Source organism: Pagrus major, chromosome 5 (genome assembly GCF_040436345.1).
Source record: "Pagrus major chromosome 5, Pma_NU_1.0".
Lineage (NCBI taxonomy): Eukaryota > Metazoa > Chordata > Actinopteri > Spariformes > Sparidae > Pagrus > Pagrus major.
In genome coordinates this window covers 2080213-2103038 of record NC_133219.1, presented here as the reverse complement: position 1 = coordinate 2103038, position 22826 = coordinate 2080213, and the positions used below count along the sequence as shown (strand labels likewise).

Sequence of the window (22826 nt, the reverse complement as noted above, 5' to 3'; positions counted from 1 at the left end):
GTGGCTGATCCTTTTCAGCCATGTCGCTTCTTTTGTCGTGTCGAGTCGTCTGACTCTCAAAGCCTCTCGTCGCGCATTGAGTCAGGGATAATTGGCAGACTACTGGGTTATTCTGCGCTGTCGGCTGGACTTGGCCCTACCCCCTCCCCACTGGGGTTCTTTTTGGCACGATGATTCCTACCGTTGGGTGCCACGTATTAGATCCTGAGTTTACCCCTGTCCAGGAGGTACTGGACCAGCTCTCAATTATAAAGGGTTAGGTCCCAAACCCTACAAAGTGTTACTTTGAAATGGGATTTAAATTTTTGAACAAACGCCCCCCCGACCATACCATGATCCTCTTACCACCTCTAGAGCTGTGAGATAGAATTTAAGTCAAACTGGTGTTTCTACTGAGAGAAAGGCCACACAGCCTTTGGGGATGATGAATTAATTGCATATTAAGTCTGAATAGAAGTGGTTAACGTTTATATCACTTCACAATATCACAACATTTGAAAATAACCCAAGGTGTATTGAGCAACGTGGAACTTGGGAAGAAAAATACCACCACAGCAGAATTTGTTGAAAATGAGTTTTAGTGGGCTAATGTAGTCAGAGATGCCAAAAACATGCACACTTCACGTGAACAACAGTGAATGAACCAATAAAAAAACAGAAATCGCTCGTGCGTTAATTAATGCGCTCGAGGCTTATTAAACATTTGAAAAGCAACGGTCATTGCCTGAGGACTGAGACGTTGACATGAACCAAGGAAAATAAGAATTTTTAAAAAGCCTATTTTAAAGAAGGGAACCATATAGCACTGTACACGCTTTATTTATTTTCAAAGCAACCTAGTGAGAGCCCTGTGCTTGGTGGGCCGCTGCCAGCTTTTTCACATCTGGACACTGGGATGTTAGTTTCAGTCTGAGAGCACCAGAGCTAACCAGGTTCAGACGGTTGCGGTATTTTGTCTGCATGTGGAGAACTTGGCTGAATCCCTGTTCGATGAGATACAATGTGGGGAAAGCGAGGAGCAGGAGATGGACCCTCTCCCCCAACGGGGGAAAACGCTGACCTTGCGTTACCCACATCGCACGCCAACCAGAGGTCCGGAATGTTGCTTTTGCCTCTTCGTCGTTCTGGAGATCAATGAGGCTCTCCTGGATTTCTGGCTCACAGCTGACAGCATCTGCTTGCCATGGCTCCATCACCCTGTCAGGCACATCTAACTGCTCGAGGTCCCTGAACCGAATCGCCATGTCAGCCTTGACTGCCTTCAAGTGGTCGGTGTAGAGCAGCAGGTGACTATCCGTCAGCTCATCCAACACCTGAACAGGCACAGTAAAACTATTATTTCATTTTATCATGAGAGCAGAGATAAAACGTAGTCTAAAGGCCTGTTCATACTCATGGTCAGGGCATTCATAGGCTAGCTACTTCAGGAGAAACTCCTGGGAGTCCCTCATACGCACCGCCCACTGCAGTACACGTAACGCGTGCTAAGGGAATCCCCTTAGCGGAGCTGGCAAGTTTTGTGTTGATTGAGGAGGAGGAGAACAACACGTTTGAATTAGCTTATTATGCGTGATTGCGGAGGAGATGGAAAGAAAGAGGCAACGGAGGTGGCAGTCCAACCTCTAGTATGAAATATGAAATGCCTAATATTTCCACATTCTGACCAATCACACATTTCTTTCTTCTTGCATAGTATGAACTGGCCTTAATTCAAAAACCTACCTTGGCTAACTGCGGAAAGTGAATTAATTGTCGCCTCCCCAGGTTCTGTTGGTAGAGCTCCAGTTTTGCAAGGAAGCTGCAGATGGTGGCCTTGGAGTGGACCAGCGTCATCCCATCCCCCTGGAGCTTCAATGTGACCTCATTCATCTTCCCGTCGAAGTCGGAGAGGTAAAAAATGTCATGGCGACAGGACCACAGCTTGGCCTTCAAGGTTGCGTCTGTCTGGTCGAGAAATTCAATAACTGACGGGAAAAGCTCGCACAGCCTGGCCAAGCAGTTGCCCTTTGACAGCGAGCGCACCTCTGTGTGGAGCAGCAGGCGCTTAAAGGCCTCATCATTTTCCCCACACAGCTGTCTGAAGAGCCGATCATTAAGCGCATGGGCTTTTATTTTGTTGATCGCCGCGACATCCAGGGACTGATGGAGTGACGGGGACATTTTTTTGCCACCAAGTTGTGACGGTGCAGTGCACTGTCAACACCTGGGGGACTTGCTGCTTGAGGAGGGTGGGGAATCCCCGGTATCTGCCGACCATAGCTGGCGCTCCATCCGTGGCGCAGGCAATGATGTTCGTCACCGGGATGTCCCTCTCCCGCAGGAACTCCGTCAGGGCGGCGAAGATGGTTTCCCCTCGCGTGTCTGTGGCCAGGTATTCCCCGAACAGGAAATCTTCAAGCAGATCCCTCCCGGACACATAACGGACATAGGCCATCAGGAGAACTTTGTTGTCGGCCGTGGTGGTCTCATCCAGCTGGACACTAAAGCGACAGCCGCGCAACGTAGCACACAGCTGTTGCTCAGTGTCCATGGACATCTCCTGTATGCGCCGGGCCACACTGTCGTTGCTGAGCGGGATGGCCTTGGTGACTGGCGCAGAATCGCGACGGCTTCATCCCCTCATTCGAGAAAACCTGCTCACATAGCAGGCACATCGGCAGATGTACATTCGTCGGTGATGGAATAAATCCATAATTTATGTGATTTTGCATTGTACTGCCGGCACTTCTTCTTATTTTCCGCCATGTTTGATTGTCATGTAAATGGATTGTGATTAAATGTGATTACGTAGGCCTAATCGTGCTTGTGTACGTTTTCATTGGTTATTGAAGTGTTAGCCCACGAACCATTAGATGGGCTCGAGGCGACAGCTGTCAAAAGTAGCCAAGTGTCAGAAAGGGGTCTCAAAGAGGTTTCCCGGGATTTCCCGGGGTTTCCATGCTGCTGTGGTTTGTTTACGGGCGTTACTATGGAGACCGCTTCTACTCTCGCTCGCTCACCTCTCTCGACCACACACACACACACACACACACACACACCGCTCTCGCTCTTAAAAGGACACACACCGATCTCATAACATGTAGCTCAGTAGAATTTATTGAAACACCCATAAAGTAGACTATTTAGGTCGGTTATTTGCACTAAAAAAGTTGGGAAACCATGAAAGTTTAAAATGTAGAGTTCAAATGAACTTTGTACAAGCCAAGTTGTGGCGCCCCCCATTCGTGCCTGAGCGCCCCCCTCTCAGCCCTCACACTCCCAGCGCCCCCCCACAATGTTTAGAACGCCCCCTGGGGGGCGGTACCGCCCCCGTTGAGAAACCCTAGGCTAGAGTAACCTTTGAGAACCTGTCAGATATTTTGCACACTTATTACCTAGTTTTTACTTCCATCAAAGAATCATAAAATCAATGTCCACAACTTCTACTTTAACTGCATTATGTTGGTTTTATTGCATCATTTTAGCAAGGGCAAAGCATGCAGCTCATACTTACCTTAATCACTGATAACCTTCATTAAAAATTACGTATTGGTATCAATCACAATTCAATATATAATAAGAATTAATCTAAAGGAGCTGAAGCTGTTTAAAATACTTATATTTGGTAGAGATAAGAGGGTCAGGCCGTTGAGCTGGACAAGCCTTTCCCTTTCTGCTGAAAGTCCAAGTCCTTGAGGTAATTCTCGACTCCGCCCAAGGTCCCCTAATTTCCTCAAAGTCCAAACTTCATGCCAGCAGAGTGAACAAAAGAACTTAAATGTCCAAATTGTAATACACAGTTTGTTGGTAAAATGGTTAATCTGTTGCGCTCTTATTTCCTTGACGATTTCTGCAATGGACTTCTTGCAGTCCTTTCTGCGATGTTTAGGCTGCTCACATACTCCGTCTCATGTGTTGATCTAAAGAAGAAGTGAGAGGAAGAACCCCGTTCTCTCAGTGGTTCTGGTTTATATACTCTTTTCGATTGAGCCCCCTCCACATCTCTTAGACTCTGAGCACATCATTCCTCAGGAATGCATGTCCACAGTACTCTGGACAGTGGCTTAGTTTATGTCCTTATAAGGACATTTCAGCTCGTCTCTGTTTGATGACTAATAGTCTTGTGATATCCGGTCAATGGCTCTGCTAAACTGATTAGATTCTTCATTTTGATTCTAACTGTTTCTTATTTTCATTATGTTTTTAACTTCAATCATGGCTAAACATTACATGTTCTTTCATTGTAATCACGACAGAATTATTATATGTTTTTTCATTATAATCTTGACAGAATCATTACATGTTCAACACAATATAATAGGCAGAGCTTTGATATATTTCTAAATCCCAATTAGGATGATGTATAATGTCCTTTATACTTGCATTTGTGTATGGCAGGAGTGTATGGATCTCAACTTTTCTGACAAAACTTTTAATAGGTTATGAAACAGTCACAGTTTAATACTGATGCCTCTATATGACCTACATAAGCAATAAGCTTGCATCAGCAAGAACTGGCTAATTCTTCACAATTATTAGATTAATTCTAAATGCCTGTCATGAGGTCAGATTCCAAACTTTATTGGTTGGATAAGTTATAAAATTTTAACTATTTTGTATGGTAGAGTGCTGAGCAGCCTGAGGAGAGAAGCTGCTCTGTAGTCTGGTGGTATGGTGCGGTGCTATAACAATGTTGATTTTGTTTCACCACCATCATCCTTTGTCCAAAGCGGCTGCCAGAATCAACAAAAAATTAAAGCTCCTTGTTGTAGCTATAAATAATTATTTAAACAGTAATTCAACTACCAGAAACCAATAGTTAGAGGAGGAAAATGAAATGTAATTCAAACAAAACGGGACTGGAGTTTGGGACTTAATAAATACTAGATAGGGTTTTTTAGCAAATAATTCACAAAGTGTGAATGCAATGCACATTTATCACAGTTTTCAATTTTCTGACTTTATTTTCTCTCTCTTCCTCTCCTCTAGATATGATAGAGAGAGCCATCATCAACACATTTGTGGGCCACGATGTGGTCGAACCTGGTAACTACGTTCAGATGTTCCCCTACCCATGTTACACCAGAGACGAGTAAGAAATGGCCTTTGTCATGGTTTCTCTTTTGTGGTTCTGTTCATGTCATAATGTTGAGCATGACAGTAGCCAGAGATGGAGAAGAATATGTATCATAAAAATATTTCATGTTCAATTTGAAACATTGTGTATTTCAAACAGTTTATATAAATTGCATTAATTTATATCATTTATTAATGTTTGATGATTTGATTTTATAGGTGTTACACATTTGGAATTCTGAAGACTGATGCAGTTGAAATGTGGTGTGGTCTAAAAATGTGTGTATTTGGTACTTACCTGATACCCTGTATTGTTGTTGATGTGTTTTCAGTTTTCTGTTCGTGATTGAGCATATGATGCCTCTGTGTATGGTGATCTCCTGGGTTTACTCAGTAGCCATGATGATTCAGCACATTGTGGCTGAGAAGGAGCACCGGCTCAAAGAGGTTAGACTGTCTGATCATCTGTCTGTCGCCAGTCACCACTACTATGTTGTGTAGTATTATTATTATGGTAATTTTTAACGATAAGATGGGTTATATTCTATATTTTCCTTGCTGTCAACAAATCCCATGTGAGGAGCCAAACCAATACTGAATGTATCCTACTGACAAGTGTTGTGCTTGTACTAGCCTGACCCATCTTCTTCCCCTCAATTATTTTATCAAAAACACATCAGTGAGACACATGGTGGCACTGGGTGACATGTTCCTTTACCACATGATCACACACACATACACTGTAGTTTATTTTGACTCTGTCCCACATACACCATCCTGTTGCCACAAATACTCACTGCAGCTCCAAATGTGGGTTAAGCAGCTGCTGAAAATAGTCCCCAATAAATCCACTATTTGCTAAAAAAACAACTTTATATTTATCAGGTGTTTTAAAAGATGTATGTCTTCAATAGGAACCATGGACCAACCAATGGAGCTGAGGGACACAGACAGGGCGGGGAAGTCATAAAGTATTAAGGGATGGACTAACATCTTGCTGGTTTAAGTCATTTTTGGGTTTTGTTGGTAACAAAAAAAATATAGAGAGCACAGTAGCAGTAGTGGTAACAAACAACATGTATGAGCAGAATTGTAATTGTAATGTAATTAGTATGACTTAGATTCAGTTTGTCATGATACTATTACTACAATACTATTTCAGTGGTATTTCAACCCTGTGAGGAAAGAAATTTTGGGAAAACACTGAATAACAGTTGCCATGCAATAGTCAAATGTAAAATATCTAATATCATAGCACAGCATATTATCTATCAGCACAACTAATCCAGTTAATCCTAATGAATAACAGTGCTGATCTTTTTAAAAAAAACATGTTGAATGCAGCTGCTCTCTCTCTCTCTCTCTCTCTCTCTCTGTATTTATTTCTTATCATCATACCTGTGTGTCTGTGACCCTTCCTTCTTGTCTGCACTCTCTTCTTTGATAAAATGTCCATGTTAACAGAGTGACAACTCTTGCACCTCCCTCTGTCTTTTACAACATGTTTGCTGAAACTTCTCAGTCACAGCAAGTCACAGAGTGCCTGAAGGCACAATGTCCTTTCTGCTCCGATATTTCAGACTTCTGACTCAGCTGAAATCTCCAGCTGAGCCAGCAGTGGCAGCACTGTTAAGATTTTAAAATAACAATAAAATAACAACCATTGTTTCTCTAAATAGCATCCACTTATCCACTTGCAAGGCTTGCCAAATGCCTAAAGAGGCCAGGCAGAAGCCCACCATATCACCCCCTAAGTCAACTAGGAAGACAAAAAAAGTAGTATTATTAATAATATAATAGCAAAACATAATGTATAAAATGATTTTGGTCATCATAAAAAAGATACCCTCCAGTTTACAGAAAACTGTCTAAAATATATAGATATAAAAATATATCTAAAATATATAAATATATTATAAAGCCTGTGTTAGCGGCTGGGGCATATCATTTGAAAGAGGATCTAATTGAGAAGCACTGCCCCTATCATACCACAGATGCATTATTGGAAGTATGGGATCCACTGAAGGGGATTAAAAGCCACTGTTGCACAGATATTTACGAATTAAGTCACATTATTTTAGAGTGTGTATCAAAACCTCAGACACACTACCACTCAAAGGTTTGTGCATTGTCATTTAGAAAGTTCCTTATATTTGAAAGAAAAGAACAGTTCTTACAACTAAAATAACGTTACAATGATGAGAAATACAGTCTTTACACAATTAATGCAGTGAATGACTATTTTAGCTTGACTTGGCTGATTTTAAATGGAATATTTACATTTTATTTACTGCAAATGGTAGAGTAAAAAGATCCTTGCCACCAATAAATAACCAAACAAACAAACCTACAGCAGCCCACTTTAATGGATGTGTAGGACAAAGTAGTTACAGATTCTGACTTAGACAGATTTTATTGTCATTCTGTGAGCAACAAATGAACACAGAACGAAATTTCGTTTCAGAGGCTCAGCATAGAATTAAAATGAAAGTATATCAAAAAATACGAAAAAAAAGAAAATATCAAAAACAGAAACATACTAAAAAGTGCAAATGTTAAATGACATAGTTAAGTTAAGAATAGACGACAATTTTCACTTAGAGTTCAGCAGTCTGATGACATGGGGGAAAAAGCTGTTATATGACTTGACACTATCATGTAACTTCTATCACTACATTAACATTATCATGTAACTTCCTCAGGTGATGAAGATGATGGGTCTGAACAATGCTGTTCACTGGGTTGCTTGGTTCATCACTGGCTTCGTCCAGCTGTCCATTTCTGTCACCGCTCTGACAGCCATCTTGAAGTATGGTCGGGTATTGCTCCACAGTGATCCCTTTATCATCTGGCTCTTCCTCACCATCTATGCTGTGGCCACCATCATGTTCTGGTGAGATCTCATAGTTCCACTCACCTAAACATGATTCCCTCTCGATATGTGATGTAAGGAAACACTGTGCTCTCACCACAGGCTGAATGCATCTTCAGTCCTCAGTCTGTGTCTACATAGGATGCATTCAGGCACAGTACTTAGTGTAGGTCAAGCTTTTGTCGAGGATTGCTAATTTTGACTCTTTTAATTTCATGAAACTACTACATGATGAAGAATCTCATGTTACTTCCCTTTGTTTTCCAGCTTTTTGGTGTCAGTAATCTACTCTAAGGCCAAGCTGGCTTCAGCCTGCGGAGGAATCATTTATTTCCTCAGCTATGTGCCCTACATGTATGTGGCCATTAGGGAGGAGGTGGCCCATGATAAGATCACTGCCTTTGAGAAGTGCATTGCAGTAAGGCCTTTACTTTTTTTTCAAACTTTTTCATTTGAATCTGAAAACATTTGGGGTCAGTTTATAAAATGTGCCACTTGTCTTGTCACTGTGACGAATTACCTAAATAATCCAGATGATACTAGGTGAATAACCACTGCTTCATGTGTCTCCTTCAGTCTCTGATGTCCACCACAGCTTTCGGTCTTGGCTCCAAGTATTTTGCCCTGTATGAGGTAGCAGGTGTTGGCATCCAGTGGCGAACCATCAGCCAGTCGCCGGTAGAAGGCGATGACTTTAACCTGGGTCTATCCATGATGATGCTCATTATCGATGCTGGTGTGTATGGTGTGCTCACCTGGTACATAGAGGCTGTGCATCCAGGTATGAAATCATTACTTTCCCAATCCTCACCCTCCTGTTCTTAATATATATTTTCAGATAGAATAGAGCAGTTTGTTACTTAATTAGTTTGAAGTCAAATCAATGATTTCTTCAGTTATCAGTCAAATATCCAAAGTGTGACTTCTCGATTAAATTGATCTTCGTTCTCCACTTCAAAGGAACACACAGAACCACAACTGGGTCTAAATAAAAATGTTTGTTAACTTAGTTAATACTTACACAAGTGACTTAAATGACATGATTATCAGACATGAATATTTACCATATATAAGCAGTCAAAATGATGATAGTGAGTTGTATGATGAAATGGGGAATGGTGGAGGAAATAATCTGTTCAATACGGATTCTAGTAACTAGTACTGAAAGAAGATGTGAAATTTGGAGCTTAAATTATTGTCAGTAAGATTATTATTATTCTTTATTTATTTATTTTTACATCAAACCAGTCATTAGCAATTTAAGAAGATGGTTTGTCCTACTTTGAACTGCGCAGGCAGGTCCAGAGTTTAGAGCGTGGTAAGGATACACAGCAATGGAATGCACTGGACGGAACCTCTTCACAGCGAGTCTGGGCGGCGGTGTCCTGGATTCAACATGTGGTTTGGTTGAAGGGGTCCCGTTAGTCTCTTTCTCCTGCAGTGGTCTGGCATTGGAAGTCTGCCAGCAGACACTATTAATCCAGTGTTATTGGCTTTGCCAGTTAACTGGCGCTGGCCGAATGACACAAAACAAAACTTCCAAAGGCTTCAGAAAAAAAATGCAAGGTTGTATAAAACTGGTGGCAAAGTTATAATAGACTTGCATCATTAATGATAGTTTTATGGCTGCTAAGTGGGGAAAAAACTGTTTTTTTTAATGTACCTACGATGACCTGGCCGTGGAATGCAATCCTGCTGAGCTGTGTCCGCTACAATACCATAGTCATTATTCTGAAATATGCCATTCTGCATCAGTAGTACTTCAAGTATAATTTGATGTGAATACTTTTGTACTTTTACTTAAGTAAAAATGCATGAGACTTTTACTTGTACCAGAGTATTTATTCACTGTGTTATTGCTATATATTGCTTGCTAAGTACAAGATCTCAGTACTTTTTACACTTCAATGCTGTTCTTGCTCAGGCAGCACATAAAATAAACTGGTGGTCTCTATTCTTCCTCTCATGCTGTAGATGTGTTTTCCCTCTCTTACAGGAATGTATGGGCTGCCCCGCCCATGGTACTTCCCCCTCCAGAGGTCCTATTGGTCAGGCAGTGGACGTGTTGAGACCTGGGATTGGCCGTGGTGTGGAGGCAGTTCTGCCAGGCTCAGTGTGATGGAGGAAGATCAGGCGTGCGTGATGGACCAGCGGAGGACTGGTACAGACAAATGATCATTTAGCATCTACCATCGACCATGTATCTCTTATATGCAGATTTTCTTTTTCTACATTAACACACTCTCCTCTGACTCTAATTGATTATTTAACTTCTGACTAAAAATCATGAAACTTGTTGTATTTCTATTCACCTTGAGAACTTTTGTCTATGTCATAACTTTAAATATTGATCAATAGGGGTGTGAATCGTTGGCAGAGTCTATTCCAACCTGATTCTTGGGTGTCCCATTTTTTCAAAATGGATTCTCAATTCAGACTCTCGACCGAGCAGAGGGTGGACCCAAAATGCAGGACACAGATCTCAGAGAAGACAAAACTTTAATCCAAAAACAGGTTCGGTACACAGATAATCAGTCCAAGACAGGCAAACAAATCCAAAGCGGTCAGGCAGAGGCAGGGTCGGAGAAACAGGCAAAAAGTCAGGTAATCAAAACACACTCTGAACTCTAGGAAATGGCTGGAACGTTAGACGAGCTAGGACAAACTGGCACAGGAGTTGGAGGAGACAGACTACTTAAGCACACAAGGGGGTGAGATGATGAGACACAGGTGAAACACATCAGGGCGGGGACAGGTAATCACACAGGATGTAAGGACACAGGGGCAGGAAGTGACGGAGCTAGAACAGAGACAACAGGGTAAGTAACAAAATAAAACACAGAAAGCACAAGACAGAAACTGACAAAATAAGAGGGAAACACTTAGCTGGGGAGATATGACATGCTGCACTGCCCTTGCAGTTGAGTTCCTCCTTTTTCATTCCTTCAAGATCACCATATTAACTTTTAGAGAAGAGATTTTTGATGTTATGTATGATGTGAATTGATTCCTAATCATAGAAGATAAGACTCACTATTTTTATGTGAAGCAATTTTTCCCCCACCCATATTGGCCAGCCAAATATGTTTGTTTGCTTAGCTTTCTGAGAGCTGCAGCTGGTTAGCTTATCTTAGGACAAATACCAGAAAACAGAGCAAAACAACTTACTAAAGGTTAATAGGATTGATTTTGTTTGTTTTCACACAAGAATTACATTTAAATGATTAAACATTGCCCAGGTTGCTCTGGACCATCCACACAGTGCTTTGTCAACAGATTTTATACAGACTATTTCTTCAGTAGAAAGTAGTTCCAATGGGAACAGTCCACAGTGAGGTCTGTGAAATTAACAGGGACATTGTCCTATGAGCACAACAAACTAAGTTCCATCTCCATTGGAGGGTGAAATTAAATTTTTACTGTAACAATGTTGTATATGGACCTCGCCATGGAACCTCATACTGTAGCTTTCATTAACAAAAGTCATATAAATAAATGGTGGTGACAGGGGACCGAGGGGGGATGACATTACATCTGTGCTCTGTGTTGTTTTACCCTTTTGACCATTCTGAATAATATATGTGTGTGTTCATGTACACACTCTAGTCCAGCATGTAAGTGACCACAAAATGATCAGGTAAGAGAGAGTGCTAATACAAAAACTAAAATCATAGTGAGTGAGAGAGGTGGAAGTTTTTTTATTTCTATTTTTATATTTAAGTAATATCTTACAACACTTATTTCTCCCTTTCTCATTCTAACCCTAGAGGAGATGCGGGGCATAGAGGAGGAGCCGAGCCACCTGCCATTGGTGGTGTGTATAGATAAACTGACCAAGGTGTACAAGACCGGCAGCAAACTGGCTCTCAACAAACTGAGTCTCAACCTCCATGAAAACCAGGTGGTGTCCTTCCTGGGGCACAACGGGGCTGGAAAGACCACAACCATGTAAGGGAGGACTAGTGTGTTTATTTGTGCATGTGTATGATGATACAAGTCAACTCTGAAGATCAGTGTCCAACTGAAATACTGTTATATTAAAAAGACTGTTAATGTTATCCAACTGTGATGTAACCATCCTTAACTTTTATTCTTCAGCTGACGTGCCCCGTTAAAGCTCTCTTTAAAGAAATGCCATCCCACCTTATATACACTGATTCATTTAGTTTTTTACATTAGAACCCTTGTATATTGAGGGGATTTTGGCATGAACAGATGAACAGTTGTGTTATTAAAAGCCCCTGAAAACATGGCTTCAAATTTTACAAAGTGTTTCTTATTCACATTTAATAGTAGTAACTAAATGAGCAACAAAGTCAATTAAGAAGTAAAAAAAAAAATGTTTCAAGTTACAGTATATGTCTGAAAGAATTCAGTCTTGGTGTTTAGGCTTTATGAGAATTTGAAAATGTGAAAAAAAAGTGATAATATATCAGTGTTTTGCCTTCAAAATCAAGGAGATTTACATCTGTCAAATTATTTCTGTAAAAATGACCTTAACAACCCTGATTCCCAAAAAGTTGAGACATGTTAAACGTCAGTAGGAACAGGATGCAATAATTTTCAAACAAAGAGTTTTACAAAGTGCTCCTGAGCACAATCATGTGTTTGACAAAAGTGTTTGACATCCCTGCTAAAAGGTGAACGACTGAACCTTTTCGAGGATGCCCCTTTCCATACCCAATTATGATCCTATCACCTGTTACCAATGAACCTGTTTACCTGTGGAATGTTCCAAACAGGTGTTCTTGGAGTGTTCCACTACTTTCCCAGTCTTTTGTTGCTCCCGTTACAACTTGTTGGAAACGTGATCCTGCCTTCAAGTTCACAATAAGCAGATACAAAAATCAATAAAGCTGATGAGGTCAGACTTTAAATAAAATGTCTTTGTACTCTTTTCAGTATGTCAGAAAGGATTAGCAAATTATCAAATTAAAGTAAAACGTTAGTCAGTTAAAATGTACTCTGAGTAAATGTTAGTGTTTTATTTAGAAAAGGGGGTGAGCATATGATAGGAACAGTACATGAACTGCCACTCTGCAGCCTGTGCATTATCACTTATAAATACACAACGGCCTTTGTCAATAATCCATTTATAGAATTAATCGCAAAAGAATACAAAACTTTTGTGCAATTAAACAATAGCAACAAAAAAGGGCTTAGAAACCACAGCTGTGTGGAGCCTGACGCTTCCTTTGAATAAAGCATCACCACGTCAGACAACACTGAGATGTTTAACCTATATAAACTAAAAAGCGGCTGCTGCCACAAACACACACAGTAAAGTAAAAAGAGATCATATAAAGTTTTTGTTTAGTGCACAGATACACAACGCTTTGCAAGGAGGCGGTGTTGACGGTTCCTCTGGAGATAGACTTACAACAATCAGTGAATTAGTTCTTGCACCTGTCTGTCTGAACAGCATTCTGGGAGGAAAACACAGCACACCTGTGAGCTGTTAATGAATTAATTAAGATTAGGTCGACAGTTATATTTTAAAAAAAGCTACCGAATCCGTTCATCATTAAGTCGTGTAGTTTATGCTGATGGCATTAGGTACGCTGCAGAGGTCCATGCTATTGATGCATGCAACATACAGATCTTGCTTGAATTACCTGATACCAATGCTACTTCTATTGACTGCCTACCCTGAATTGTCATAGGTCCATCCTGACAGGCTTGTTTCCGCCCACTTCGGGCTCTGCCACCATATATGGTCATGACATCCGCACGGAGATGGAGCGCATACGTCAGAACCTGGGCATGTGTCCACAGCACAATGTCCTGTTTGACAAGCTGAGCGTGGAGGAGCATCTGTGGTTCTACTCCAGACTCAAAGGCATGGCTGAAGAAGACATACGCAAGGAGATGGACAAGTCAGTACAAGTGCACTGCATTTCACTTAATCCTTGGTCAGTCGTTTGCTTGTGGCATTCAGACGGATATAATAAAACATTACAAATAAAAACAGCTTGGTATACAATGATAAAAACAGAATGCAACCTCATATTTAAAGGGACTTGGGGCAGGATCAAGAAATAATACTCAATAGTGACACAACGGCCGTTGCGGCCTTTAGGGTAACTGCAGCCATCAGACAAGCCGGTGCGTGAGCAGGCATGAACTCTTCACAGCAGTGCAGCTGATGACTTATCCCCTACACACACGAAGCAGCCGGGAAGCCGGCTCGCTGTGTGTAGCGACACACAAGCACAGCGATTTACCGTTAAGGTTGATGCAGTCTGAAAGGCACAGGCGAAAGCAAAGACGACATAGTGAGGGACAGAAATATCGTCTCTGATATGGGATTGCTGTGTGTTAGCGGCTAATGTTGCTACACAGACACAAACAAACCGTTAGCCTGTAGCTACAGCCAGCTGCTAACGTCACCTCCCGGATAACAGGTTGGGCTTTTGGTCCCATATATAAAGGGACATATTTCTAACTATTCGGTTTCAGAATAAAGGACCGTGGAAAATGTGCAGTCTGTAACTATTCAGTGTTACACAGCGGTGGACTAAGTTACATGTTTGCAGCTAACGCTACTTTGCACGTTAGGTCACTCTGAGTCCTCGGTGATCTCATATGATTTTCAAATCAAGCTCTAAACATGACCTGTAATGTTTTCTTACCTGGTTACTAGGAAATGAGCCATGTCAGCATCTGTTTTCAGTCCCAATTTAAGTTGAAGCTGCCTCCATGAGTCGAACGCGTATCCGATGTTTATCCGGGTGGTGGGTCGTTTGCTGGCCGTAGCAGAATCCATTACTACCCAAACACTAGTTTGGGTCCACCGCGCTTGTCTTCTTCGTGTATCCAAGTCGAAAGACGTCGAGGATACGCATTCAGCGTCATCTTACGTCACGTCCGCAGGACTGTGCGGGAAATTCGGACACCGAATTGCAGTACATTATGCAGCACACAGCCTGTTCAAGGCAATGGAGAGATACGTGGGTGGGCTCATTAGGACCCGAGCACGAATCTCATGTGAGGACCTATTGTATCTGTAAGGATTCTTTTTTATTTTACTTCTTTATCCTTCCGAACGAGCGCATATTTGGCAGCTTCAACATACCCCAAAACTCACCAAACTCGGAACATACGTCACATGTGCGCGCCCACATCAGAATTCAAAATGATTGGGAGTGGGTGTGGCCAGGGGACTCCATAGCGCCACCTAACGTCGGGTCAGGCCGCGAAAACATTCTCGGATTGTCTTAAAATTTACAGGAGTCATGGGTCTCAAGGATTTAGGCTGGAATTATTTTTGTCGGAATTTTTGCCGCAACAGGAAGTCGGCCATCTTGGATGGTGTGTGGCGATTCTCATTTTTCCGACGCTGTTTTCGGGACTTTAGGATGATCGCAGACTCACCAAATTTGTCTTGTAGCTCCCTACCCATGAGTACGTTAATTTGGTACCACAACTGCCCTCATGTGCGGCACGAGATCTCAGTAGCGCCCCTAACGCCCCTCTTATGGGTTTTCCCATTCATTTTTTTCATGTCTATGCCTCGTACTTTATTTAACTCGTCCTACAGATCTGACGCCACAGACTTCACACTCACTAAATACAGACCTTGATGATGAAAAGTTGTAAAGATCTTTCGCCTCCGATATACCTGGTGGGCGTGGCAGTGCGGTGACCCCTTATGGCTGTTCCCATTCTGTAGAAACCCATTTCTATGCTTCGTACATTGTTTAACTTGGCCTACAGATTTTACGCCACAGACTTCCCTGTCACTAAGTATCATCCTCATGCCTTGATGATGAAAAGTTGTGAAAAGCTTTTGCCTACGTTATTCCTGGTGGGTGTGGCCGTGCGGTCTATTTTGATCCTTCGCCATCAAGCAGGAAGTCCTTATACCTTCAACATACAATTTCTCATCTGCACCAAATTGGTCACACATGTAGAGGGGTTTTTCCTGAATAGGTCTATGCATTAATACTGTGTCATATCTATAGCGCCACCCACTGGACACAGGAAGTCACTGAAGATGTCACTGTTGTGTTTTGTGTGACACGTATCCCATTTACAGTAGGTAGAACATTTCCACAGGCAACGGGCAAGCGCACATCTGGGCGTACAGGCCTCCAACGGCGCCACAGCCCAACGTACGTGGGGCGAGGGCCCCTTCATCGCTGCTTGCAGTTTTAATTCTTTTTGGTTTTGAACGCTTCATCATCCATTAGCATTAAAAAACTTAAAATGCATGTTTATTTTTTCACAAATCCTGCCCCAAGTTCCTTTAAGCATAATATCTCAATGATTTCATGTCGGGTATGCCTTAGCGTTAGAAAAAGTACCCCGTACCATATTCACTAAAAAGAGGATATGATACTGAGCAGCCACAGACATAATAACATCTTTATTAAATTGAGATATAAGTATTAACCTATACTAAAATAATGATGATGATAATAATAATAATAATAATAATAATAATAATAATAATAATACTTATTGTTGTGGAATTTCGGCTCACTTGACCATTCACGAGAGATGAAGAAAACTCAGAGACACCGATGACATTAGTTGAAGTAGTTTATACAAGCCTGATCAAGGAGGAACAAAATAACAGCACAACTATATGCAGAGGCCATTGTCAAGTTATTATTCCCAAACTTTCTCTAGTTTCAGGTTATATCCTGTAAGCTCAGGAAGCACCCCTCCCATACATGGTTATCTGTTTAACAACAAATAAGTGGAAAGTTACTGCAGAGCTTCTCACCTCTGACTTAGTGAGGAATAGAAATAAAATGCATAGAAGACAGTAAGTCTGCTACCTCAGATAGATCGAAGGCCATCCTATGAGAGCCGTTTTGTAGACATATCTACAGCAGCTTCAAACTGCTAAGTTTGCAAAGACAATGAGAGATATAAACTCATAGATCGGACGTCACTATGCCCTCATTCATACCTTATTGGGCCTAACCTTTATACAGGGTACGTACGACATCTTATCCTGTGGGAGTGTTCTGGGCTGTAGATTTTTCTCCCACACTTATTTTTATTATTATTATAAACTATATATGCTGAGTTGTCCACCATAATACTTCACTAGCATTGATGACAGAACATCATCCCTGCAGAACTTGAGAGGTACCAGTAGTTGCCATGCAACCAGTAGCTTTCTACAAGTTTTTCATTCCTAACCTGACAGATGCTTGTTAGGGGAGCACAGTATTGAATGTATGTATTGGAATGGAAATATTAAAATATAATTCATGCATTTAATGTCATGCTTTGGGGCCACACAAAATGTTTCTGAGCACAACATGGTCTCTTTTGTGTTTCCCGGTTTATTCATTCAAATCTTGATAATAGTTAACAACCAGTTTCTTCTTCTCAGTTTTCTTCATAAAATCATGTGCATTTATAAAGCACATATTGCAAGGGCGTAGGTTTGGTCTCAGCTTTGGTAGTGACATTACCAGGGGTGGACTGGGACAAAAATTCAGCTCTGGCATTTTCTGTCCAGACCAGCCCACTATATTATCAGCGGACACCACGAAGAAGTCCACAAATCTCGTGGCGTCCTTTCTCACACATACTACAAAGGAGAGTCATATTCCTTGATAGCAGTTAACAAATAAAGCACGTAGCTATGAACTCAAGGACTAAAACTGACAGCTATAGCAATCAACCAATCAATCTTTGTTCATTATAGTGTCAAATCACAACAGAAGTTATGTTATGACCAGGGGTGGGACGAGACTAACGGGAAGAACCCAAAACCAGAGACGGGGTGGAGTTTTTCTCACATCATTACTTACATTTGCACAACAGTTGGTGCATTTCTCAAAACAATTAGTACAAACTGCAAAACCTTGTTGATAACCTGCAAAAGCATGTCACATGCTCAAAATAGAGGTCATTCCTCAAAACCAAGTATTCCTATCAATGAAAGTGTGTGTGTCATAAAAAAAAGTCCTGACACCATCATTTATGAACAAGGTAGTCAAATGGCTTTGTCGTGTTTTCATTAGGACACTTTACTAGTGTTTCCCAATGCAAAAAAGCCAGATCTTTGTGACCTGAAAATGCTCAAGACTATACACTAACACTATACACAGCCATTTGAAAACTACAGTAAAAGTAACACATTTACACACAAATTATACCTATTAGATAGTTATCACCTCAGTAAACAATAAATGAATTGAAAGATTACAATAAATTCAATGGTAAATATTGCAAATTAAATTTATTATTTGCTATAGGTTTACTTGTGTTTTGTATCTCTGTTTACAGCTCATCAGGCCACGTGAATGTTTACTGTTGCTATGGCAACAAGAGACCGCTGACGTTAGCATCTGTTAGCTAGCTTAGCTAAATCATCTGAACAATAATAACCCATAATATCACAATTCGGCATATTTGAACAAAATCAACCACAACTACCAACAGTCACAGCCCTTTAACTCTGGGCTGATGTGCTGCCACATGTTAGATTGTCAAAGTTAGAAAATAACGACTTCAGTCCCTGAGGAGCTACGTTAGCATTAGCGGCAGCTGCGTTAGCATTAGCGGCAGCTACGTTAGCATTAGCGGCAGCTGCGTTCATCAGTATGCAGTTAGTGAGGTCGCATCACATTCAATGTAAAAACGTTTTTTTACTTTGTTTTGGACATGTCTCAAACATTTAGCCGAGCCAGCCCCAGGCTGACGTTACTGACCCTGTCTGCCTCCACTCGATCATCATCGTCAGGTCCTCCTCCCTCGTCTCCCGGCGCAGCAGCACCTGTGGCTGCTGGCGGGTCGGTGTCACTGGTCCCGGCACCAAAAAGCTCCGTCAACTTCGCACATTTAGCAGCCTCCACCTCCAGAGACTTCAACTTTTTAATCGCTGTTTCTCAGCTGTTTCTTCCTCTTATCCATTTCAAGTAGCGGACACAGTTTGGAAGATGCTCACTACTACCACTCACTAACGTTACTACTGGCTCAGCAGCAGACAAATATTGGTAGTGACTATTTTGCAATCCTCGAACATTGGTTGTGACATGTCACGACCATCTATATAGAAACCTACGCCCATGACATATTGAATCAGCACTACAAGAGTCAATGCATACGCACCGCCCTGCTGCTCCCTGTTCCACTTCTCTAACACAAACAGTTTTCATTAACTCATTATTTCTGGTTGCTTTCACTTTGACATTTTTACTATAAACTACTGTAATTGAAGCTCAGTGGAATATATGAAATAATTTGGATAAATGAGTGAATGAAGATGTCTCTGTTAAACAGAAAAACTGGGAGCAGCAGAGTGGTGAGTATGACATGACACCAACAATGGTGTCATGTCATACTCACCACTCTGCTGAGTATGACACAACGCCATTGTTGCACTGATGAAATGGACATTATACTGAATTCATTGTATTAGCTTTAACAGTGCAGATAACAGGTTATACAGAAGCTACTACAGCTATATTCATAGACACTGATATGGATGGTTGTATCATCTCTCCAGCGCTTAACACATTGCTTTGCTCTGTGTGTGTTTGTGTTTGTGTTTGTGTTTGTGTATGTAACCAGGATGATTGTTGACCTGGAGTTGTCCAACAAGCGTCATAGCTTGGTGCAGACATTGTCCGGTGGGATGAAGAGGAAGCTGTCTGTGGCCATTGCCTTTGTAGGCGGCTCCAGGGCTGTCATCCTGGACGAACCCACAGCAGGCGTTGATCCCTACGCTCGCAGGGCCATCTGGGACCTCATCCTCAAGTACAAACAGGGTGAGCAGAGGCTTAATACCAGAGGATAATTTTGCATTATGGTCCAGCAACTATTTTCAAAAAGTTCTCATTGCGTTCTTTGGTAGTTTTTAAGAAAAGAAAGTTGTAGCACTCTAAGACACTAAGATTCTTTGTCCTGTTACTATCTACGCTTGCTTCAGTAAAATTGGTTTAACTTCAGGTATCTGCTGTATAAAGCATGTCCCTAAGTAATCCAACATCTTTGCACATCAAAGAATTCCTTGGCTTGGTCTTCATTGCAGAGTATAAGGCTGCCTATGGTCATCCTCTGCATAAAGAGGAAGAAACACTTAGGCCTTGATCACACCAAGTCTCATCCTCACAGATGCAGCCACTTCAAAAATTCAAAAATCTTGGAACAGCGTGTTGGGCATGCAGCATGGTGCGCCTGTGGGGCACGGCTTTGTGTGCAACTGGGTGATCTACTGTAATTAAAGGAAAAGTACTGCAGCTATACTTGTTGTGTTGTTTAAAACTGCAGGACATGTCTTGGACATGGTTTTACTGTGGTAATTGCACAGTCCACATCAAGCTGTTCAGTGACTGTACACTTCTGGTCCTTTTTTGTTTTGACGTTAACTGTCATGCAGACCAACTGCTGCATTTGTGTAGAAAGTATTTGAGTGTGTGTTCTGCCTCTGCCCCAGGCCGTACCATTCTGTTGTCCACTCACCATATGGATGAAGCAGACCTTCTGGGAGATCGCATTGCCATCATCTCACATGGGAAACTCAAGTGCTGTGGCTCGCCTCTCTTTCTGAAGAGCACCTATGGAGACGGATACAAACTGACACTGGTCAAAAAGCAGAGTGAAGGCCGAGGTGTGTGTACATACACGTGTTTGTGAGTCCTAAATGGCTCATGTTCTCAGTTTACCCACCAGTAAGGCTGTCAGACTGTGAATTATCGTTTAAATAATTCAGATAATTCATACATTTACTGTATTTATCGTTGTTTATGTGATGAATGTTGTTGCACATGTTTTTATTCAACACTACATTGTAGAACTGTCTGTCAGTTATTTGGTAGCCAGAACCGAGGACCTAAACTTGTGTGTCAGCGTGTGACCAACAGTGTGCACCACCTCTCTTCGCCTTCTCTCTCAAGTTGATGCCACGGTTGCCTGTTGTTTTGCAGAGGCAGAACTGTTTTCTTTTCCTTTTCTGTCTGACTCTTCTCTATTGCACCACATCCTCTCCTGCTCCATCCATCCTTCATGTTGTGTGTTTTCCTTTCATCCTTCAGGCCAGGGCAGTCAGCTGCAGCCTCCTTCGTCTCTGTCCCCGTCCTGCTCTCTGTCGCCTTGCTCAGAGGCCCGGGTCACCCAGTTTATTCGCCAGTTTGTGGCATCGTGCCTGCTGGTTTCCGACTCCAACACTGAGCTATCATATGTCCTACCATCTGAGGCCGTCAAGAAGGGCTGCTTCGAGAGGCTGTTCCAGGTATTCAAGTATCCTTATTTATTTTATTTATTCCAAAATGTAATTGGAGTTTATTCCTCTTGAGATAAACCATCTCGTTTTTGAGGGGGACACAAAACATAAACGTTTACAAACATTTAAACAAACAACAATTGCACACATCCCAAACCACACCCACTGCATCAACAAGTCATCAAATGTCATCTGTAAAAATAAATGAAAAATAAAACAAATGAAAAGACCAAATAACATTATGTCAAAATAATAAGTCTACTTATGAGCTGGAAATTAAGGTCAAAACAAGAACACTTAGATCTGAGGTAAACAAACAATGAAGTCTTTGAGAAGAAGAAATCGATCTGAGAGAGTGAGGCACATTGTTCCAGTCCCATGAAAACTTACAATCATGTCTCCCAATTTCTTTAAAGATTCTGTTCTCAATATAAGAAAAATTTGCAGAGCATGCCTGAGTGAATATGATGATCTGAATGAAACTTAAAGCTGTTTTAAGTATAGAGGATAGTTAAAATAAAGATTTGAAAACAAAGGGCAGCCAATGAAAATGTTTCCTAGAGTGAAGTAGTAGCCAGTACATTGCATTATCCATAAATCAATGATGCATGTACCGAGGACACGAATTAAGAATATTATTTTAAACTACATTTAAGGGGAAAAGATGTGATTCAAAAGTGTACTGGTGATGATGTCACCAGAATCAATAATGGTAAATAAAAGCTGTTGGACAATTTGTTTTCTTATTTGTAAAAATATTAATAGTAATTGACCATTAATTGACCAATATAGCATTCTGAGATTAGCATGTGTTTTATTTCTAATATAATCAATATAAGGGATAGGGTAAGTCCCAAGTAGGGGAGACCGGGGACGATAGTAACACTTTTTGTTTGAGCAAGTGTAACTCAGTGGTTGTTTGTGCTAGAGATCTCAAATTTTGACATGAGGTACCCACATTTGTCTGCTGTATATGACATACACTTGGACTTCTACTACACCATCACAGATTATGTAAATTAATGTCAAATACAAAGAGGTATGTTGTTACAACCTACCCCAGTACCGGGGTGAATTGTAACACTACTTGAGGATGGATGTAACAATTAAATTATTATACTTAAAAAAAGATCCACACTTAAAATGTATGCAAGCACTTTAATGAATAATAAAGAAGGAACCATAAACTTGTCAGAATACAAAAATAATGATAAAAAAATTAATAAAAAGTATAAGTTAAATACAATAAAAATAAATACAGTAAAATAAATAAATATATATAACATAAAATAAACAGTTGTCAGTTGTATTGAACTGCCAACTGGTAGGCAAACTTCCTGACCTAAGACACACATCAGAAATACACGTTATCAACTATTCATTTGCTATTATTTATTACTGTTGCTCTTTTGTGTATCATATTGCAAAGTGTAAGCAGTGTAAGTTACCTCTCGAGGGTTTAAGCCATAGTACAGGTCAGCTGCTTCCTTTAAGTACTCAGCCACAAGTTCCTCCTGTTCCTCACTGAAGACCTTCTGGCTACTACGGTAGCCTACATGGGGTTTCTCACTGCTACCCTCTTCTCTTAGCTTCTCTGCAGCTTTACAATATCTGTATAAGGTAACATGGCAGATGTTGTGGGCCTTGGCGACTCGTCTCACAGATGTTCCCTGGATGACTTCAGCTGCTGCCTTCTGGAGAACTTCT

General features: G+C 41.1%; 1 protein-coding gene and 1 long non-coding RNA gene across 2 annotated transcripts in view; one reads left to right on the top strand and one right to left on the bottom strand.

Moving 5' to 3' along the window:
• Positions 1-22826, top strand: part of abca2 (ATP-binding cassette, sub-family A (ABC1), member 2) — a 203868-nt gene that overhangs the window by 137342 nt on the left and 43700 nt on the right. The window contains 11 exon segments of the mRNA XM_073466441.1: positions 4969-5071; positions 5388-5502; positions 7758-7948; positions 8195-8345; positions 8504-8708; positions 9924-10088; positions 11695-11875; positions 13591-13803; positions 19469-19665; positions 20334-20509; positions 20946-21128. Of these exon segments, the coding sequence (XP_073322542.1) occupies positions 4969-5071; positions 5388-5502; positions 7758-7948; positions 8195-8345; positions 8504-8708; positions 9924-10088; positions 11695-11875; positions 13591-13803; positions 19469-19665; positions 20334-20509; positions 20946-21128 (1880 nt within the window).
• Positions 10410-12943, bottom strand: LOC140996156 (uncharacterized). Its single transcript, XR_012178796.1, has 2 exons — positions 12650-12943; positions 10410-10727 (listed from the first exon to the last, which is right to left on the bottom strand). It is a non-coding gene; the product is annotated as an uncharacterized lncRNA (long non-coding RNA).